This window comes from Tubulanus polymorphus, chromosome 6, assembly GCF_964204645.1.
Source record: "Tubulanus polymorphus chromosome 6, tnTubPoly1.2, whole genome shotgun sequence".
NCBI classification, from domain to species: domain Eukaryota; kingdom Metazoa; phylum Nemertea; class Palaeonemertea; order Tubulaniformes; family Tubulanidae; genus Tubulanus; species Tubulanus polymorphus.
In genome coordinates, this window is record NC_134030.1 from 12,281,509 (window position 1) to 12,301,915 (window position 20,407).

The 20,407-nt window shown below is 37.8% G+C and overlaps 1 protein-coding gene across 2 annotated transcripts in view; it reads right to left on the reverse strand.

Moving 5' to 3' along the window:
- Positions 1 to 1,339: 1,339 nt before the first annotated feature.
- LOC141907414 (3-hydroxyisobutyrate dehydrogenase, mitochondrial-like) overlaps positions 1,340 to 20,407 on the reverse strand; it is a 31,715-nt gene continuing 12,647 nt past the window's right edge. For both annotated transcript variants that reach the window (XM_074797045.1, XM_074797046.1), the window contains exons 2-9: positions 18,553 to 18,590; positions 13,956 to 14,097; positions 10,935 to 11,052; positions 10,583 to 10,704; positions 10,110 to 10,237; positions 7,884 to 7,960; positions 4,546 to 4,702; positions 1,340 to 3,409 (exon numbers count right to left, since the gene is read on the reverse strand). In XM_074797045.1, the coding sequence (XP_074653146.1) occupies positions 3,245 to 3,409; positions 4,546 to 4,702; positions 7,884 to 7,960; positions 10,110 to 10,237; positions 10,583 to 10,704; positions 10,935 to 11,052; positions 13,956 to 14,097; positions 18,553 to 18,590 (947 nt within the window). In that variant the 3' untranslated portion in view covers positions 1,340 to 3,244. The remainder of the gene's footprint in view (positions 3,410 to 4,545; positions 4,703 to 7,883; positions 7,961 to 10,109; positions 10,238 to 10,582; positions 10,705 to 10,934; positions 11,053 to 13,955; positions 14,098 to 18,552; positions 18,591 to 20,407) is intronic.

The following is a 20,407-nucleotide window of genomic DNA, read 5'->3' on the forward strand; positions in this document are numbered from 1 at the left end:
TTTACCTTGAAAGCTAGAGGTTGTTTGGAGTAAGGGCATTGCTTGAAAAATCTTTTTAATTCGTGACTTCAAAGTTCCACAAGTTTATATTGTACTTTATCTTTCTTAAAGAATTATTTTGTAGTCAAATAAGACCAAAGATATTAATTTGGTTACGGTCCACGTCCCAAGGTTTGTAGGGTACTGGAGGCCTCGTGTAAGTGAATGTTCGCTTACACTTCGATGTCAATCAAAACAATCACCGGGTTAAAATGAAACAATACCTATGGCGGATGTGTGAAATAATTACATCCTCACCAGCAATGAGATTTGAAATTCGCACGTATACGGCACCTAGTCCAATGAAACGTACGCCATTCTATGGCTTTCCCATAACTATTTTAGTAGCGCCGGAATTCCCCGTATATCCCAAAAACAGCCAATCCCATTCGCTCGTAGAGAGGACGCCCCCAATCGAGGTCATTGCAATTTTATACGCGAGAGCTAAGAATTTTCCCGCCAAAAACAGTTTTTCGTAGAATTTTAACTCAGTTGACCATGTCATCGACAGAGGTTCGCCATGTCTTCAATCGCATGGATTATACGTCGTTTAAGCCGAGAACCAATGCTCACATAAAAAAAACGTCAACCTCATATCGATGACAAAGGTAAACCGAAAATCTGGACCAAAATAATTATGATGTGATGATACGACTAATTCGATGACGAATTATGCGGGGTTGACTGTATCTTGACCTTCAATTTGTATTTGCATCTCCCCATGGCCCTTCCGCATAAGAAAATGGGGTCGATCAGACACAAGATGGCCATCTTTTTCGTGCCCAAAAAAGTCATTTTCGGTCTGATTTTGGAGATGTAACGGTTTGCAATTTTTTATTGAAACTTATGAAGGGTTTACTTTAGGAGTTCGTTAACATATTGGATGGGTTTGCAATCAGTTAATTGTCACCCTTTCAGTGGCCATCTTAGTGTCATCAGTCTTTATTAGTAGATCAGACTTGAATGAGGCAAAGCCTGGAATGCCACCAGCCTTAAATTCACAGCCACATGTGAAGCTACAGGGTTTGTGGTAAATGCATTGGAAACATCATGGCCACAATTATTTCTATAAAAATATTACACATCATCCGTACCAAGTAAGTTTATAAAATTGATCAACAGTTGCAGCCTCTAGGCTTGTTTCCCTTGGCGGCCATTATTTGAATTGCATCAAATGAATTTTAGATAGGGTTCTGCCCCGAGTGATGCCCTACTCATGTACCAAATTTAAAAAAAAACGGTGAACATTTGTGACCTTTAGACTGTGAAACCACAAAAACCAAATTAACATGGTAAGAATTGCATTTTATTACACGGTAAGAATTTGTATATTATTTGAGGTACACATCACTGCAAATAAAGGTACACGATCTAAATAAAATAATCACATAAATGAACCAACACCTGTTTTAATTTACTACATAATTCATATTTAAAAAGTATGTTCTCTCCCTGACCATGCTTATGGTAGCTTAAAGCATTAACACCCCTACATAAGGAAATTGTATGAAATAAGCTGATTGAAGAAAGCCTAGTCTGTCAATTCTTCATTCAAAGACGGTTATGAGCAATGCATTCTCCAAATCATTATATTATTAGACCAGAAAAAATGGAAATTGAAAAGGGGTAAACATGTATACATTCATTTGTCAAAAAATATCTTTGTATCACGTTTTAAATGTCCGAATATCTCTTCAAAAAAATTATACAGGCTAATAACAAGACCTGCTGCGGCAACTATAAGAAGTTTAACAAAATGTTTTTCTATGTGCTTAAGTTTTCAATACGTTACCACTTTTTTGCAAAATGAGCAATAAAGTAGTTTTAATTGCACATAATGCATGCTAAAAGAACAATGTTGAAACATACGTGGCTAAGATGGGATATATTGAATTTTCCCTTGAATGCAAAGTATGCAGTACCCCAATGTGTTGTGCATCAACGATTTAACGTATCTCCAAGTCAGATCTAGTCTCTGGGTACTTTTTAGATGCACTAAGTACGATTCAGCTTAATAACCCCCGTTATATAATAGTTTACAAATATCTCCGCAGATACATAGTAAAGATATAATATACATTATACATGTATGTGGATCAGAGATGTAAGTGGCCAAAGGAAAAAAAGGAAAATAGTTGATATCCAAAAAAATTGAGAAATTTTACAAATTTTAAGAGTTCTCAGATGCAATTTCGCAGCATTTTTTTTACCAGGAAAATGAAAAAAAAAACGGAATTCCGTCATAAGACAGAAGTCTTAAATCTCTGGTGGATTTACTTAACACATTTAGTAGCAACACCATGGTACAGTGGAACCTCCTTAATACGAACCTTGTGGGCAAAAGCAAAATTGTCGTATTAAACCGGTTTTATATTATCCAAAGCTTCATTGATTGACTGGCACATGCTGGAAATATTTGTAATAAACCGGTTTCGTCTTTTACAGAATCGTATTTCCAAGGTTCAACTATAGCATGCAGTAGATATCGTAGGGGTAGGCAGGGTTACAATGATGAGCCTCATCTATACGAGAATGATAGTCTAAGGTATAAACCCAGGCTGGATTAATAAGAATTTGAGTTAACTAGCGTTGGCAAGTTGCATTTTTGGCCCAGGCCAAACTTGGCTGGAACAACTCTTCACACATGTGCGAAAAATATTGGACCAGGCACGAGCCAAATTTGAGCACGAGACAAATGATTGTGTTTGAATTGCAACTGGTCCCAGAAATGACCCACTTCGCTTTGTTTGAGCATTGGTTAGTATCAAGTGAATGGTCTCCGTGAGTCTCTTTAGGCACTGGCCAAATTTGGCTTGCCCCTGATGTGCTAATTTGGCCCGGGCCAAACCGTCTCCGTGTGATCGTGGCTATAGATGCTGGTCTCAAAACTTCCTCGCTCATGTAGATGGGGCTATAGAATTCAACTCAAGAATGTAATAAATGAATGGCCACTATATAGGCATTCCTAGAATTTGCACACATTCAAGGCCACTAGGCCATAGTTCCAAATACGATATGATACACACACAAATTTGCATAGACATTGTAGACTTTTCTGCCAGAGTCAAAACTTTTCCGTAAAATGATGAAAGTTTCATATTTGATCTTGCACAGTCATTCATATGCCACGTAAAACAATTCCTACATGTATAATACTGTGGATGGCATCTTGGACCACATAAAGTATCATTCGTCAGATCTATCTTTAGAATTTTCGGTCTTCCATTTCCTGTAGAAACTGGTAAGTCGAGGAGAAATCTTTTGGACCATATCCAGAGTTACACATTACACGATATAGCTGATGAGCAAGCGATCCAAGTGGGGTAGGAGCATGAACATGAGTAGCAGCATTCTGTGCAAGACCTAAATCCTAAAACACAACAACAATATGTAAGTACACTCGAAAGTTCACAAGTACGAGGTGGAAGTTTAACTTTTTTCTTCTCTTTCTGGGTGCTTGCATCATATAATGGAATACATTGGCGAGTATGCATAAAAGACGTCTAGGGTTTGAAAATATGTAAATTCTGTAGGGCAGGAAAGGGTATAAATATTGTCATTGTGACTTGCATTGTGTCTGCCACTTAGCTGGAATCAGTGATAAAAGATAATCATTTCACAGCTTTTCAATGCCCATAGTTTCGACCATTTGAAGAGATAGATATTCATCTGTTAAGATTTCAATTCAATTTGTGTGGCAGCCTGCGTTAATTTTACCTACGAGGTGGTACATGAGTCTACACTGATATCATGAAGTTTTTTATTATACCGCCCGCATTGAAATAGACGGGTGTAGGTTATGAACTTAAATCGTAGATTATATGACAGGGTTCATGGTGCTTCCGCTGACCCAAATTCACTGCCATTTGTTTCACTGCCCACATAATGCCAAATTCACTGCCTACTGCAGCAGTTATTTTTTCTAAATTAAATATGGTGAAAATAAGACATGTTTTAATATGACATTTTTGGTGGAAAAACAGATGGGATCCATAAGAAATTTTGATGAAATTCTGTCAATTGACACAATCTCGCAAAGCACTAGGCCTATACATCTTGTAATCACAAACAACTGCATGATGATACTACAAGTGTTGTTCGGTAAATGGCAGCATTTTTTCTAGAAATAATGCCTATATGGTCCACGACCATAAAAACCATGAGTTTCAGAGATCAAAATTTTCAATTAACCAGCCGTTAATCGGATATGTGACGGATTACTTACACTTGTTTAGGTCTATATTACAAACACGAGTTCTACTGATCATCACATTTCGACATATGATCCTTGTTAGGGCTTGCATAAACTTAGGTTGGGTTGTACCAGAGACTAGTATAGTACAAGGGTGTAGGAAAATATTCCATAAGCTGGTTGTGATTTGGTTCTTCATTTCGACATAATTCGAATACTGGCCAATTGTTGACAAAGTAGGCCTATAGCAGTCAGCCAAAGGATTCTTTATTTTGGTCAATGGATAACCATATTTCCCACATTGAAACTCTTACTTTAGTCATTAAGGCTGTTCCAAATCCACCTTTATAGTCATTGCTTGATGGCACATTCGGCAGAATTTTTGGCACTGGATTGTACAGTTCACTTGACCAACATCGTCCTGTACTCATATTGATAACTTTGGCAATCATTTCTGGTTGCAAACCCAGCCTTAAGTAAAAGAAAAAAGAAACAAAATCATTACTATCATTTAAACACTGCTCATAACTAGATCTAATTTCACAAATAATTTAAGCTAATGCCATTCTAGCCAAAAAGCAGTTCCAACGGCTGTGAAGTGGAGTAAACTTTGAGTTAAAATTTGTTTATTTTCAATATTTTAAACTTAGATCTAAGCTCAGCAATGTAGAACTGGGTCCTGTAAGTTTTAAATGTTGTAGCAAATTTTTACTCTTTCGTGAAACTGGACCCACCACATATTTTACACGAAGCACTGCAGTTTTTCAAATGACCAATAAGTATGAAATGAGATATCTGGTCAAAGGAATTGCCCAGCTGAAATTTACTAACATTATTTAATATATTGACATTTTATCCATTTGATTATAGATGTAAAGACATTTTTTCTGTATACAATAAAAGATAAATGTGGGGTCATAGGATACATCTATTCACATGAAATTAGGATTCACGAGAGGTATATTGATATATGATAAACTTCGGCTAACTTGGACAAACTGGTACCAGTAAAATTGGCCAAAAAGAGGTAAGCAAAGTCTAAGAGTTAAGGATAGAAAAATATGTGAGGAAGTGAAAAAAGTTATTTCCATTCTATGCGAGGTAGTCAAAACTCTGAGTTTGCTATGTGTGAGTAGGGCTACCAGTCACAAATTTGTAGCTCGTGACATGACATGTGAAAGTTTCCCTATTGTCTTTAAGTTTTAGTATCATTACCTTAGGCTAAAAATGATATCTTCTTTCTCATTATCAGCCAGGTCATTTTTATGCCCCCGGGGCATATAGATTTACCCCTGTCTGAGTACGCTGCCGCCGCAAGTGACGTTAACAGCCTAGAGGCCACATTTGTTAACTGATTGTTTTCAAACTTGGTACACGAGTAGGATATCACTTGGGCCAGAACCCTATCTAAAATTGGGCCGATTCCATTAAAATTACGGTCACCAGGGGGCCGACATGAAATATGACATTAACAGGCTAGAGGCAGCAATTGTGGACCGATTCATTTCAAACTTGGTACACAAGTGGGGTTTCACTTGGGTCAGAACCCAATCACAATTGGGTCGATTCGATTCAATTTGGGGCCGACATGAAAAATGACGTTAACAGCCAAGAGGTCGCAGTTGTTGACCGATTCGTTTCAAACTTGATACACAAGAGCCCCAAGGGGCAGCATGGCCAGCCTGTCAGCTTTTCACAAAATGGCAAATGATGCATTCTGTGAGTTTAATTTGTCCTACACTCCCAGCTTATAGACTATCAATCCCAGGCTAATAATTTACACAATTCAATCGTGTTTTCATAAGTAGAACAGTCACAGACAGCGACTGGAGCTGGCAGGAACAAATACCTCAGATAAATCTTAGACTTTTTTCCTTAGTCTTATTGATTTGAATGCGGAATAGATTTGAATTTTCTGAAATCTGCCCAATAAAACAAAATTGAATTGGATTTGCTGCTTTACCTTGTTCAATAAAGTAAAATTGAATTGGATTGGATATTTTTTTGCAGAATAAAATGTGATTGACTTTGCAGCTTGAGCACATGGCTAATTAGCATATCCAGGTCATCCATCTGATTTGAGAAAAAGCTATTTTTCCCGGACTTTGCACAATTGTCAATGATATTTTCTGAAGTGCAAATAAAAATATTCCTCCCAAAAACCAAATCAACTGAAGATTTCACAGAAATCGATATTGAAATACAATTTTAAATCTTAAAATAAAACCTGGAAGTAAAACGGTAGACGATATCGTGGGTTCACGTGAACACCTGCTGATCTCTGTGGCTAAGCCAATCATAGAGGAGTCTTAGCTTTCTGATTGGCTTTTCAAAACAGATATTTTGGCTATCAGATTTTCGCGAAAAAACTCATATAAATTTTAACGAGGCCCTCTTTCAAAATTCAGCTTCATAAAAGGTCGGAGAATGGATAATGCTCTAATGAATGATTTGTATGAATATATGCTCAGTTGCACAGTCAAAGGACCTTTACTCCCGAAACCATGTCATTTAAATTCGCTCCATTTGTATAGTAATAGGCTCAGCCTACGGCTGGCCTAACAAGTAGGATATCACTTGGGCCAGAACCCTATTTACAATTGGGTTGATTCGATTCAAATTATGACAACCAGGGGGCCGACATGAAAAACGACGTTAACAACCTAGAGGCCGCAATTGTCGACCGATTGTTTTCAAACTTGGTACACAAAGTAGAGTATCACTTGGCCAAAACCCTATCTTAAATTGGGTCGATTCGAACGGCCACTAGGGGCTGACATGAAAGATTACGTTAACAGCATAGAGGCCGCAATTGTTGACCGATTTATTTCAATCTTGGTACCAGTACACAAGTAGGGTATCACTTGGCCAAAACCCTATTTAAAATTGGGTTGATTCGATTCAAATTATGGCCACCAGGGGGCCGACCTCAAACACGACATTAAAAGCCTAGCGGCCGCAATTGTTGGCCGATTCGAATCATAGCCATCAGGGGAAAACAGCCTAGAGGCTGCAACTGTTGATCAATTTTTACACTTTCTACATATGTTCTCCAATATCATTCTTATAGAAATAATTGTGGGCTCGATATTTCTAACGCATTTACCACGAACCCTGTAACTTCATGTGAGGGTGAATTTCATACCGGGGGCATTCGAGGCTTTTAGTCGTAAATCGAAATGGAATTTGTAATCAGTTCATTCCTGAGCTAGCGGGTTAGCTATTGTCAGCTTGATCATGATTTTGAGAAAAGTAATTTTCAGGCAGATAAGCGGCCAGCCAGGTCAATGATTAAACTCAGCAGAAACGAGAAATAGGTATCAATTTTTTTAGCCTTAGGAAGATATGAATTTGACGTCCATTGGTGAAATGAGTTAAACAGTATTTTTATTGCAGCAACTCCAATTTTCCATTTATCTAAAACTCATCACACATGTACTTCATACACAAGTAACCCACCTCAGCCCATTTACTAAGGGAGCATGCTAACATTCATTCCAGGGTTTGTCATATAACAGCAAACTTTTCAAAATCTGATTTACGTATTTAAGGAGATTTGACTTGTACCCAATGGTCACACCCAAAAATCACCTATAGTTTACACAAACATGGATATAGGCTTATCTACCATGAAATGATATCTTCAACTTACTTGATACCAAGATTCATTGCCTCTGAAGTTCCGATCATCGATATTGCTAACAGTAAATTGTTGCAGATTTTAGCAGCCTGTAAATATAGCAAGTTAAAAATTCTTACAATGGACTATCCAGCGTTTACACGCAGCAACATTTGAAGATAATTGAAGAGACATTAAAGAACAATGTGGTTACTATCTCCTACCAATTTGAGTAGATAGGAAAATGATTTTATCCCTTTAAAACAGCGTAATTTGTTAAATGAATCGAAAACACATTAATGGGGTAAACTTAGACAAACCATAACTAGAAAACTAACTTGAAAGTATATTGATGCCTTGAAAAAATAACACATATTGCCTAATATTGTCAAAGATGAGGTAGGCCTATGTATAAATGATATAATATTAAGGATCAATAGAATTTTCAATTCAAGTACACCAATCAGCAAATTGAGTTGCCCAGCAAACAGTCAAAACCCACGATATTTTGATGATGTAATGCAAAAAATTATCATTTGATCTGTTAGAAAAGACATGTAAATTTAACAAATGGAAAATATGGGTCATTAGATATTTAATTACAAAATACATGAAAATGTCAAATTTCACAATTGCAATTTTCATTTTGAAACTCCAACATTGATGACATAGTGCACATCGACTCCATAACAAGCCTAAATATGAGGTCTGTTTACCGCTTAAAACGGACATTTTCCCCCAGCCAAAAGTCGTCCTATTTTCCCCAAATCCTGGAATATTATTTGTGGACGTGTGGGATAATAAATTGATTATTCGTTCTCTAAAGATGTTGTAGTGTTTTAATTTTAGTATATTAGCGATCTGTTTCAATAAAAAAATCTGTGGCTGACGATGCAGTGTATAAGTAATCGTGCATAGGCCATATCTACATTCCATACAAAGCATAGTGCAATCGCCCAGACTGTTCCTTCCAACTCTATTTTCCATAAATGGTATAGTCCACACGTTAGCCTATGAAACTGTGTATAGGCAGTGTTATCTGTGTGTGTGATGCTTCAAGGAATGAATGAAGTTCATGTGACAGGCACTGTACTCTGTGGTACTTGTAATTACAGCAAAGACAATATGATAACATAAGAATGCACTTAAAATGGCTCCAAATATCCTCTAAACTCCCCCCTTTGGCCTTTACGTCTGATGCATTCGTCTTGGCATGGATACACACTTGTACAATTTTTTCCCCCAATAAAGAGTAACTAACACTTTATTTTTACGATCACGGAAACCCTCGGTTTTTCATTATATCTTTTTTTCTACCACAGGTGCCTAACAGGTTATTTTTCGTCTGCCAATCTGAGTCGGCTCGTGATTACAGGAGGCGGGATGCAGCCGCTTATCTCGCTGCAGTGTGTATACAGTACTGCTGTCTCTAGCTTACTATATGTACTAACTCGGGGTATTCCCGAGCACAGTAGTTTTGAATGGCGTAGTTTGTGTAGATATATGTGATACCGGCTGACAATACTGATAATTTTCATGAAGAAAATCCCTTACTCGCAGTGCTTTCAAGAAATAAAATCCCGGCTAGCGACGAAAACCCTACAGAGACAATATCTCAGTTGGCCATCTTGATTCTGACAGGGCCAGTTTTACGGCTGAAGATGTGTCTAGGGTAGAGACATGTATAAACCAAATATCAAGACATTACCTTGAAGCTTCTTCAAAACTGCCCAAAATAACTGGATTCCGTCTACGGACGGACGGACGACGGACGAAAAGTGAACGCAATAGCCCGCTGTGACTAAGTCCCAAGTGGGCTAAAAAATTAATACATTTTATAGAAGATTGTAAATTTTACTTTCCCCTTCAACCTTTCATTTATGCTGCTAAAATCACTAGGCCTACTCCAACCAATCTACCGTAATAAAGGGCCTTAAGATAGGCATTTGGTCACTGGCTTTGAAAAATTGCAAATTTCTTAAAAAGTTGCTGCAGTTGGCAGTGAATTTTACATAAGAAAGGCAGTCAATGGCAGTGAAATTCACTTTTCTAGCCTGATTTTTTTTGTAAAAACTGCTTACTTAGGTTGGAAAAAAGTGCGCTTAAGTGCTTATATTTTTCCTGTAGCCTTACAATTATGAACCGTTTTGGCCTTCAGTCAAAGTTGGTCGAGACCCTGCTGTTTTACTAAATGACCTAATGGCTAAAATGATTAATGAAAACATTGCTACAGTTTTTGGAAACAAATAGACAACTCACCTGTCCAGTTCCAACGTGACCACAATGAATTACATTTTTTGCCATCAAGTCAAGAATAGGCTTGGCTCTGTCAAACTGCTCACCACCAACCATGAATGTAAGGATTCCATCCTTGGCAGCATTGACTCCTGCAAAATTTAATGAAAATCATTAAAATGGCCCAACAGATTTATACCTACACAGTATATACATGTACATGTATATATTCAACTATGGTTTCTCCTATTCAACTATTGAATACATGTTAAAGAGGCACTGGCTAATGGTGTCACCACAAAAGTAATCCGAACTAGCCGTCAGACCAACTCACAGAATCGGATACTGTAGATATTGCAAAATTATGATTCGTATAAGTGAAATTTGTATTCCTGAAATATACATCAGAATCACACATTCTAGAGCCTGTTCCAGATAGTGGCAATACTAACTATGTCTATGAGAGCAAGAAAGATCCTGCAAGCATGAACATTTACCTCCAGAAACAGGAGCGTCCATGTATCCAGCACCTTTTTCCTCAGCAATTTCAGCCATTTGTTTGGATACTGCCGGGTCAATTGTACTACTGTCTATCAATAAAGTTCCTTTCTTCACCGCACTGAATAGATAAGAAAAATTAAATGACATGCTACTGATTCAACCACTTAAAAAGCCTCTCTCATTACTAGACTCAATGTTATACGAATTATGCAATGATTGTTTTAACACATGAAGAACAGGTTCAAGCTCAGACTAAAGTATAACTTTTTTCAACTCAAAATCTACTTCGACTTGTACGCCGTATCAACCCGCATGCTACCAAATATGGTAAGTCAATGTTTTACTAACTTGAATAAGCCATGATGTCCTGTGTAAACATCCTGCACATGAGGACTGGATGGTAACATAGTAATAATAGCTGAACATTCCCTAGCGATTGCTTCCGGCGATACAGCAGGAGTGATGCCTACGATCAAAAATATAACAAATTATAAAACAATCAGTGATGCATATAATCAACAAGAGGACTTCAAAGTCCTGAGGTTCGAAAAAGCAAAGGCTGTCAGATGTATAAATTATGAATTACAAAAAAGAAAGGCAAATTATGAAAATAAATCAATATTCCATTAGAGAAGTTTGTTTAAAAAAAATTTAATTTGTTTTCCATTTGCATTGCGTATGTTATTGTTTACATCTAACGTCATCGATAAAATGAGGCGCGCAGCTGAGCCTGTTCCACTAAAAATGCACTTAGGGGCCGTGCATAAAGTACGTACGCTTGACTTCCGGGTATTTTTAACCCCCCTCCCCCCTTGTACGCTCATTGTACGTTTTTTTATAACCCCCCTTGCGTACATACTTTTAGGGGTAAACCCCTCCCCCCCCGTAAAACAGAATTTTCAGGAATAATGGTTTAAAGAAGGCAAAATCCACCCTGATTCAACAGAGTTCCTGCTGACGTTGATCAACGATCTTCCATGGCGACGAAATGAAAGACTGAAAGTGGGGAATTCCCGAGATCCAAATATAAAATATTGAATGCAACAAACCCAGGGAGACCGGTTTCGCAATTAAGGCAGTGTTTGCTGTAAAGACAGGTTTACCCACAGACATAGATGTTTATATTAAAATAATGATCACAATAAAAATAAACTATTGTTTGTTTTATTCTACTACCTATTGAATATAATTATAATTATGAACAGATGTATCTATCATTTCAACAAATTTATCTTTTTATTATTATTTATCGTGCACAAAGTACGTACTATTAATATTAACCCTCCCCCCCTTGGAAAGTATGTACATTTTTAGCTGACCCCTCCCCTCCCCCTGTACGCTTTTGTACGGATTTTAAGAACCCCCACCCCCCTATGGACGTACGTACTTTATGCACGGCCCCTTACTGGATGCACAATCTGGAATTTCCGGCATAATGTCCAATGCTAAATACCTTACTTTAAAGGTCTATTTGGTGTAAATCGGATCAAAAATATTTCTAATACTTTGTTGATAACTTTTGAATTGGAGGCCGTTGTTAGCATCAACGTGATGGTGTACGGGTACGGTACGCTTACAAAAGGCGCAGCATGGATGGTGTATTCATGCTCGAGTAGATGTGATCATTTGTTTTAACCGCTAAATCGGTTTTCATTACGCATGATTTGAAAAAATGATATCATTCAGAGTATTTAAATCTATTTATCATGATAATGATAATATTCTTAAGACAAACGAATATCTGTGGACTTATTTCGTTACGGCGTATCACTCAATCTGAAAAAAAAAGTCTTCCGATCCTGTCACGTGACTTCATAACTGCAACTACTTGACGATAGCTTAGGTTCTCATTCTTCGAACCAAAAATATAACAAATTGTTAAACAACCAATTGCCTGATGCTACAAGTGATAACCTAGGTTCACCCTCTGATAATATATTTCAATTTACAATATTTCATAAATTGTATGTATTATATGATTTATACTTATAAGCAACATAAAAAAAGACAACCAAAGAGGGCAATAGACCTTGACACTTCGTTGAGAAAAATTTAAAGTTCCAGACATTAGTGGTTGTTACAGAAGTAGAACCGCTGTGAACTAGAGATTTTTTATCTACATACAGTAAACTCTGCCTAAGTCAGATCAATTTGTACCCAATAATTTAGCCAGAATCCGACTAGGAAGACCATTTTTTAAATATTTTGGAACTCATTTATTAAGGACTATGGTTGCTAATATAGGGTTTATTCACTGTAAAAACTGTTATATGCAGAAAAAAACGTAAACAAATAATCAATGGTGTTCTATTTGAAGTAACCTCAGTTTTTGGTTGTTTGTGGCTTGTATCATCTGTGTGATGTACGATCGATTGGCCATACCTAAATCTGTAGCCGGGAATCCCTTCGTCAGCATTCAAATACTGGGAGCGACCTCGCATTCCAGCAATCGTTCTGCTGTCAGCGTCATTTATCTGGGATTCGAACCCACCCGCAGAATTCACTTACCGTTTGGAACCGTCAGCGCCGGCCCTACGAGCATGATGGGTCCGGTCCTTAATTGTCAGAATTCACTGGGGGTTAAATAATACTGGTTAGACCAATGGTCGTTCAGATTATACGACTTGGGTGCATTAAGTAACGAAAACGATTTTTAGACATTGCTACGAGATAAGCGATTATCCGACTTGACTGGCTACGGCTTAGGTGAATACAAAACCATTACTTTATATAGGAAACTGAAAATTTTTTCTACATTGCAACGAGATGAGCGGTAATATGACTTGAGCGGTAATATGACTCGGCCGGATCGGACTTAGGCAGAGTTTACTGTACTTTACAATTCTGATCACCTGTAAAAAATGTGTAATTTTCATCTGCGTATTTGTACACAAGTCCTTTTTTAAATCATGATCAAGCTCACAATAACACTACAGCAGTTATAGAAATGAACTGATTACGAATCTTATTACAATTTACATAAGTAAATGGCTGTTTAGGAGGCCCGAGGAATCATTTGTTATAGCCTTCACTGCCGAATTCAGATCAATAATGGTATTTTTGCATGGAACAAAAAGTATACGAATCTTTGAAAGATAAGTACTACGGTATGTGACGGAAATGTTTCACAAATTTCTTTTCTCATTGATTCATCTTCAATTGGTATTTGGTAATTTTAAAGGGCACTAATCAAATATCAAAAGCGTACGGTACAAAAGAACCATTACACAGCATTTTGTGAGCAAGTAATTTCCGCACAGGTCTCCAGAGCCATAAAGAAGACTACAGCAAAGTCAATGATAACAATAGATACATATCTTTTAACAGTAATTGTAAAAAAAGGCACTGATTTGAGATGAAAAGACATACCATCAGCCTCAACTTCATGTAAATGAGCCTCCACTGTATCGTAGCCTAAAACTTGATAACCCTTCTTTTGAAGATTTCTGGCCATATGACTGCCCATATTTCCTAGTCCGATGAAACCAATTTTCTTTCCATCATGATGGCACTGCAATGAATACAAAAAAATACCCTCCGATAACCAAATTAATCAATCTGTACGCAACCATTACTGGAACAAAACTTTTACTTGATTAATTAACTAGGGGTCCAGGGATACCATGCCCAATGGGTGAAATGCTTGCAATGAGACAATTTCAAAATCAAAACTTCCCTCGTAAACGATGACGTTTACAAATGATATGCTTGGCATGCATAGTTAAAAACTGACTGCTAGATGATAAATGTTTAACAGTAACCAGTATATGACGGAGGCGCACCCCTGACCAGGCCGGTAGCGTAAGGGGTCAAGGGGGTTACAACAAATCGCCCAAATTTGTATAGCTCGGCTGCTGAAGGCTAAAATACATAATTTGCTATGAACAACGCCACCTGGTGGCCATATAGATAATTAAATGACCATGAAGATGCAGTATTAGCATCATAAACTGTACAACTTTGCTCCGCATTGTGTCCATTAATTCTGGCTAATTAAGAATCCATTCACAAAAATGTAAGAAATTCTATTTTCAACAAATTTCATGAGTGGCCGTAATTTGCATAATTTATGCGTAAATCAAACACGTTCCTCATGTTTTGCAACTAATTATGGTAATTCAGGGGCGAATCGTGGTTGGGGGAAGGGGGATTCACCTCATATAATAAGGGCCCTTTATTTTTCAAATTTAGAAACCGGTACATGGTATGCAATTGTAGTGCATACTACTGTTAAAGAAGTACGGTGGACTTTTGTCATAGATCATTGTTGGAATTTTTCAAAAGGGCACTTTATTAGAAAGGGAGGTTTGGACCCGCATCTGTCATTACTAGTACCAAGTTTCATAATTTTTCAACTTACTTTCAAAGCAAAAAATGAAAAAACAAAGATGACCACCAACCATCCGTCTTTGGCTGAATCATCATAATCTCATAGAATATTCATAAACAAGTTATGTACAGCAACGACATTTTCAAAAGGGGTCAAAAAAGTCAAAGTCAAATTTCATGCGTACAAAATAAATGGCTCTTCGTGCTTTATCGCATGGATGTTTTCTCGCTTAATGAAAGTTTCCGTTGCGCTGGAATATGATTCCAAGGTACATATATTGGTCCACTACTTCCACTAATTTGACGTTGAATATAAATTCGAATTTCGGTAGGTGTTTTCTGTTGCTTTTGTTGAAAATTACAACTTCAGTTTTCGAAACGTTTATTGAGAGTTTGTTCAGGGAGCAATATTCTTCAAGTAATTTCAAGCCGAGTTGGAGATTTTTCGCATCGTTCGCTAAGATAACGGTATCGTCTGCATATAACAGGATTCCAAGACGAAGCATCGGGGTTAAGTATATCGATATCTCTTCCCATCTGGAAGCCGTATGGAAACAGTTCAATTTCTGCAAAACAGTTTTCCAGATTATATTTTTCGATATTGTTAATGAACAGGGATAATAAGAACGGGCTAAGGTTTTCACCTTGTTTAACACCTATCGAGCAGTTAAGGAAGGCGGATTCTTTACCATTCTCAAAGATGCAGGAGGCTGAGGCATACATAATTCTAATAAGGTAAAATACTTTCCCATTGACATTGTTTAGCATGAGTTTCGACCAGAGTCCAAAATGCGGCACCGTGTCAAACGCTTTTTTATAGTCCACGAAACAGCAAAACAGTGATTTATTGTATGCGGTGACGATGTCGGCTAAACACTTAAGGGAGAATATGTGGTCAGCGGTTGAGTAGTTTGCCCTGAATCCAGCTTGGTTTTCGTTTATTAAAAGCGCTTGGTCCGAGTAGTCATTAAGACGGCTGTTAATTATCAACAAAAATAGTTTGCCTATGCAGCTAAGTAACGTTATGCCACGACAGTTGTCAGGATTCGTTTTTTCACCCTTATTTTTATATAGGGGCTTAATTAATCCAATGGTCCACGGCTTCGGTAGAATGCCCGTATTTGGCACCAAGTTGAAAAATTTTGTTAGGAGCCGGGCTATTTTGTTGAGCTATCTCGTTGCGTATATAATCAACGCTCGCTGCTTTGTTGTATTTCAGGCGTTTGATAGCCTTCTCGTCTCGTTTTCGTTTTCAATATTACCATTGATGATGTGGTTATTTTCATCGACGTTATGAGTAAAGTTTGGCATAGACAGGTCATCGTCTGATGCAGTTGACAGCGTTTTGAAATGCTGAGCTAGTGTTTCTATATCAATTTTACACGACAAGTCTTCTTTGTTTTGACCTTTGAGGAGATTCCGGAAAGCTTTAGGATCGCTTGATTGGTATGTGCGGAGTTTTTGGTGGAAATTGGCCTCGGCCTTTTTCTTGTATTTGTGAATGCAATTTTTATATTCTTTGCATGCCAAGATCATGTTATCTGGTTTTGGTTGGATCCGTGTTCGCAGTATGTTTTCCGCGCACGATTATAGTCCCTTCTTTAGTTATTGCATTCAGCGATATTACTAGGCATGATGTTTAAGGACACCTGGTGGCAACACTGTAAATGGGAAACACTGAAAATTCCTTCGATAGCAAACAAGAGGACCATAAGGTCCATATGGTTGAAGACAGTGCATGAGGAGATATCAGTTTTAGTGAAAGCAATTCACGTGTTTCCAGGGTTTCTTTTAACCAAGTCCTGAAAAATTCTTTGAGGAATTGTGAAAATAAACTGATTACTTTTTTTTTCTAAAGACATTAAAGTGTTCTTATTTTAGTTTCTTTCAATATAACGATCTTTTTCAATAATAAAATGCGTGGATCTTCATTCCCTAAAAAGCATAGTGTAATCGTCCCAGACATCCTACCCACCCAATTTCATAATGGTATAGTCCACGCGTTAACCGATGAAACTGTGTTCTCTGTGCGTATGATGCTTCAATGAATGAAGTTCATGTGACAGGCACTAGGCCTACTACTAGTGGTAATTTTTATTAACCAAAGACCACATGGTAACATAGGAATGCACTTAAAATGGCTCTGAAAATCCTCAAACTTTCCCCTTTGCTTTGGGCCTGAAGCCTGATGTGCTCGACTTGGCATAGATACGCTTGCACAATTTTTTCCCAAATAAAGAGAACGTACATTTTTTAACGATCACGGAAGCCCTGCGTATCTCATTATATCTTTTTTTCTAGTACCGCGCGCCGAAAAACAGTTTATCTTTCGTCAGTCAATCTGAGTGGGCGTGTGTTTATACGAGGCGGGACACAGCCCCTTGTCTAGCTGTGTGTATACAGCACTGCTGTCTCTAGTCTACTATTACATGTACTATAACTCACTCGGGGTATTCCCCAAGAATACAGCATTGAATGGCGTGATATGTGATACCGGCTGGCATTACTGGTAATTTTCATTGCATGAAGAAAATCCTTCACTCGCAGTTCTTTCAGGAAATAAAATCCGGGCTAGTGAATGACTTACACAGCAGAGACTACCTTACCGATACTCTCCCTGTCAGCGTAATCCACGAACTGCGCAGCATCTATGAACTACTTACGAATGTATTAGTACGCGAGCACCTGTGAGGATAGTGATGGGGATAACACTTAATTGCTGAGTAAAATCGAAATAGACAATTTACTGATATGGTGAGCCCTTCGTGCACCTCAAAACTTTCCATAATTCATCACGATTTTGGGACCTTAGGTACAACAGGCTATGATGTTCATGTTCATAGCTAGTATCATGCATATAGGCAAATGACGCGTTACAGACAACTTTTTATTGGATTATCAGTTCTATATCGATACAGCATTATGGGACTATATCCATAGCAGTAGAGATACTACGGGTGTTGTTCGGTAAACGGCAGAATTTTTACCAGCGACGATCCATATATGGTCTCCGACCATAAAAATGGGGGAATGTTCAGAACATAACGACTGAGTTTTGTAAACATCAAAGTATTACTGAGAATGATGTGAAACCAATTCGCACATCAATTTTTACAAAATGACCCCTGGTGGTGCCACCAGTAGTCTATTTGAAACAATCGATAACAATCAACGGGGTACCAAGATGAACAAGCGTACCAAATTTCGTGAAAATATCCCTTACGGATATGGAGAAAAGTGTGACAAAAATATTAGTTGACCCCGACAGATGACGGACAGACGATGGCCAAACGGACGAACGAACGGACAGATGACGACGGCTCATCCCCCAACCCTTCGGTCACAGCATAGCTAAAATGTGTTTGACTTGGACTACCACCTTCAACGGTATTTGCTAGAATGAGTGGCAGCTGGTTGATGGTAGCCAGTTTCCTGGGGCCATAGGTACCAATGTAAATAGGCAAATTGTACATAATTCAATATCAAACTCCACCTGGCGGTGAGAACAAAATCTGGGTAACCCCAATTCCATGAGAAGGAGATGTCTGTCAAACCTCCTGAGGGGGTGTGTAGACAGTTTTCAAGTTTCTACAGATAATTCACAAATACAAAATCAGAATAGTGTGCCTAAACTTACATATCTTCTTGATACCAAAGCAACCTGAGGTACACAGCCTGGAAAGTGAAAACATAAAAATATTGCAAATAAAAAAAAATGCCCTACCTAATTTTGCTAACTGAACTCAAAAGTTAATATCGAAGGTTTTCCAATGAAAATCATGCATTTTGCGCAATTTTTTGAAACGCTGGGATAATTGATTCCAGAAACAGTTGAATTGTTTAACACCGTGAGCATCAAAGCACATGGATTTACGTTCAAAAACTACACGTTTAGTGCCAACCCACATGTAACACCTAGCCTACATGTTCAAATTAACCTGACACATTTGTTGACGACTGACACGCATGAACAAGAAAATTAACTTTAATAAATTATTTGACGCCTGCGAAAAAATGTAGAATTTCTGGGATAAGCTAATGTGGAATTGCAAATTTGAAATCGAAGTTTTAAGAAATTTGGGGAATTATGAGATTTGGCGATTGGGTAGATGATACAGTCTTCGACTTGTGACCGAATTGTCAACTTGTGACCGACTTCGATTCACTTTTGCTCTAAGCTGGTCTGCAACTTCATTGCCTCGATGGTTGAAGAAAGAGCTCTTCTGATGTCTGCTTCATCATGACTTCGAGTAGCCAGCCGGCCCGGTCCCAGGGCCCGGTTTGGCTGTCACTCGATATCCTAGACTTGAGTCTGGGTTGAAGTAGACATCGTCATTTAAATAACTTATTCATGTTATTCTGTATGAATAACCCATGTGTCTTGTATTTTCTTATTCTAAAATTTGTAACTTTATTGAATTAGGGAATTTCATCCCGGAATTTCAATGTAATAAGGATCAATAAAGTATTATGCCATCAGTGGACGCGGAGTGGGATGACAGTTATGCTATTATAAATTGCTTATCTCATGAAACCTGCATGCGTCTAATATCGAACATATTTTCTAAAACATTTGAATATTGAAATTATATGTTTACACGTTTTTTATATAGACGGCTTGTAGCCGCCGATGAAATTCACACCGGCCCAACTCAGATCGCAGATAGCTTCGTCATTCCACTAGCATCCCCATGTCAGGGTCTGACTTTTATATCAGACTTCCAAATCGTGTATACATCCGCCATTTAACCGAATAATCCGATTTACTTATCATTTCTATTTATCCCTGCCGCCCCTGATATAATCATACATCCTTTACTATTACAATACGTCTTATCATGATATTCAATGCAATATAACATTTCGACGTTCAAATAGAGGTCATTATATAATCACAGGGAGCCATTCTACATCTTTATCAATAATATTTTGCCAAATAGCTTGTATGTGTACACATAAACCTGTGACGTTTTGCACATCGATTTACGGTTGTCGTTTGTAAAATGACGCTGAATGGTTAACATTGTTTAGGTTTCATAATGGTAACGTTTTATAAGGCGTCAAAAACAAATTCTTGCTTCTGATACCTTTTAGAAGACAATGTACACTCCATCCAACAACATCACTTCATTTGTCAATGTAAAATAGAAACTTTTTTTACATGATACTCACTTGTAATATGACAGTTCGTGCTATTATTACATCGATTATGTAACGCTATTAAATTTATCGAAACATCTTTTAGTAATATACAAGAAAGGTAGTCGATGAACTGTGAGAGCATAGGAAAAGTTTTACAAGCTTCCAGACAGCGACACTAGGTCAACGAACAACAAACGTCGTACAGCCATGGGAGTGACGGCATTAAGTAATCCCGCTGAGTAGATAGAAGGGGAATACTTGCGTAGTTCAGGTGTCCGTATGACACTCATTGACCTAGCTTTGCCGTCCGAGTGCCAGTGAAGTTTTTCCTATATAGTCACCGTTCATCA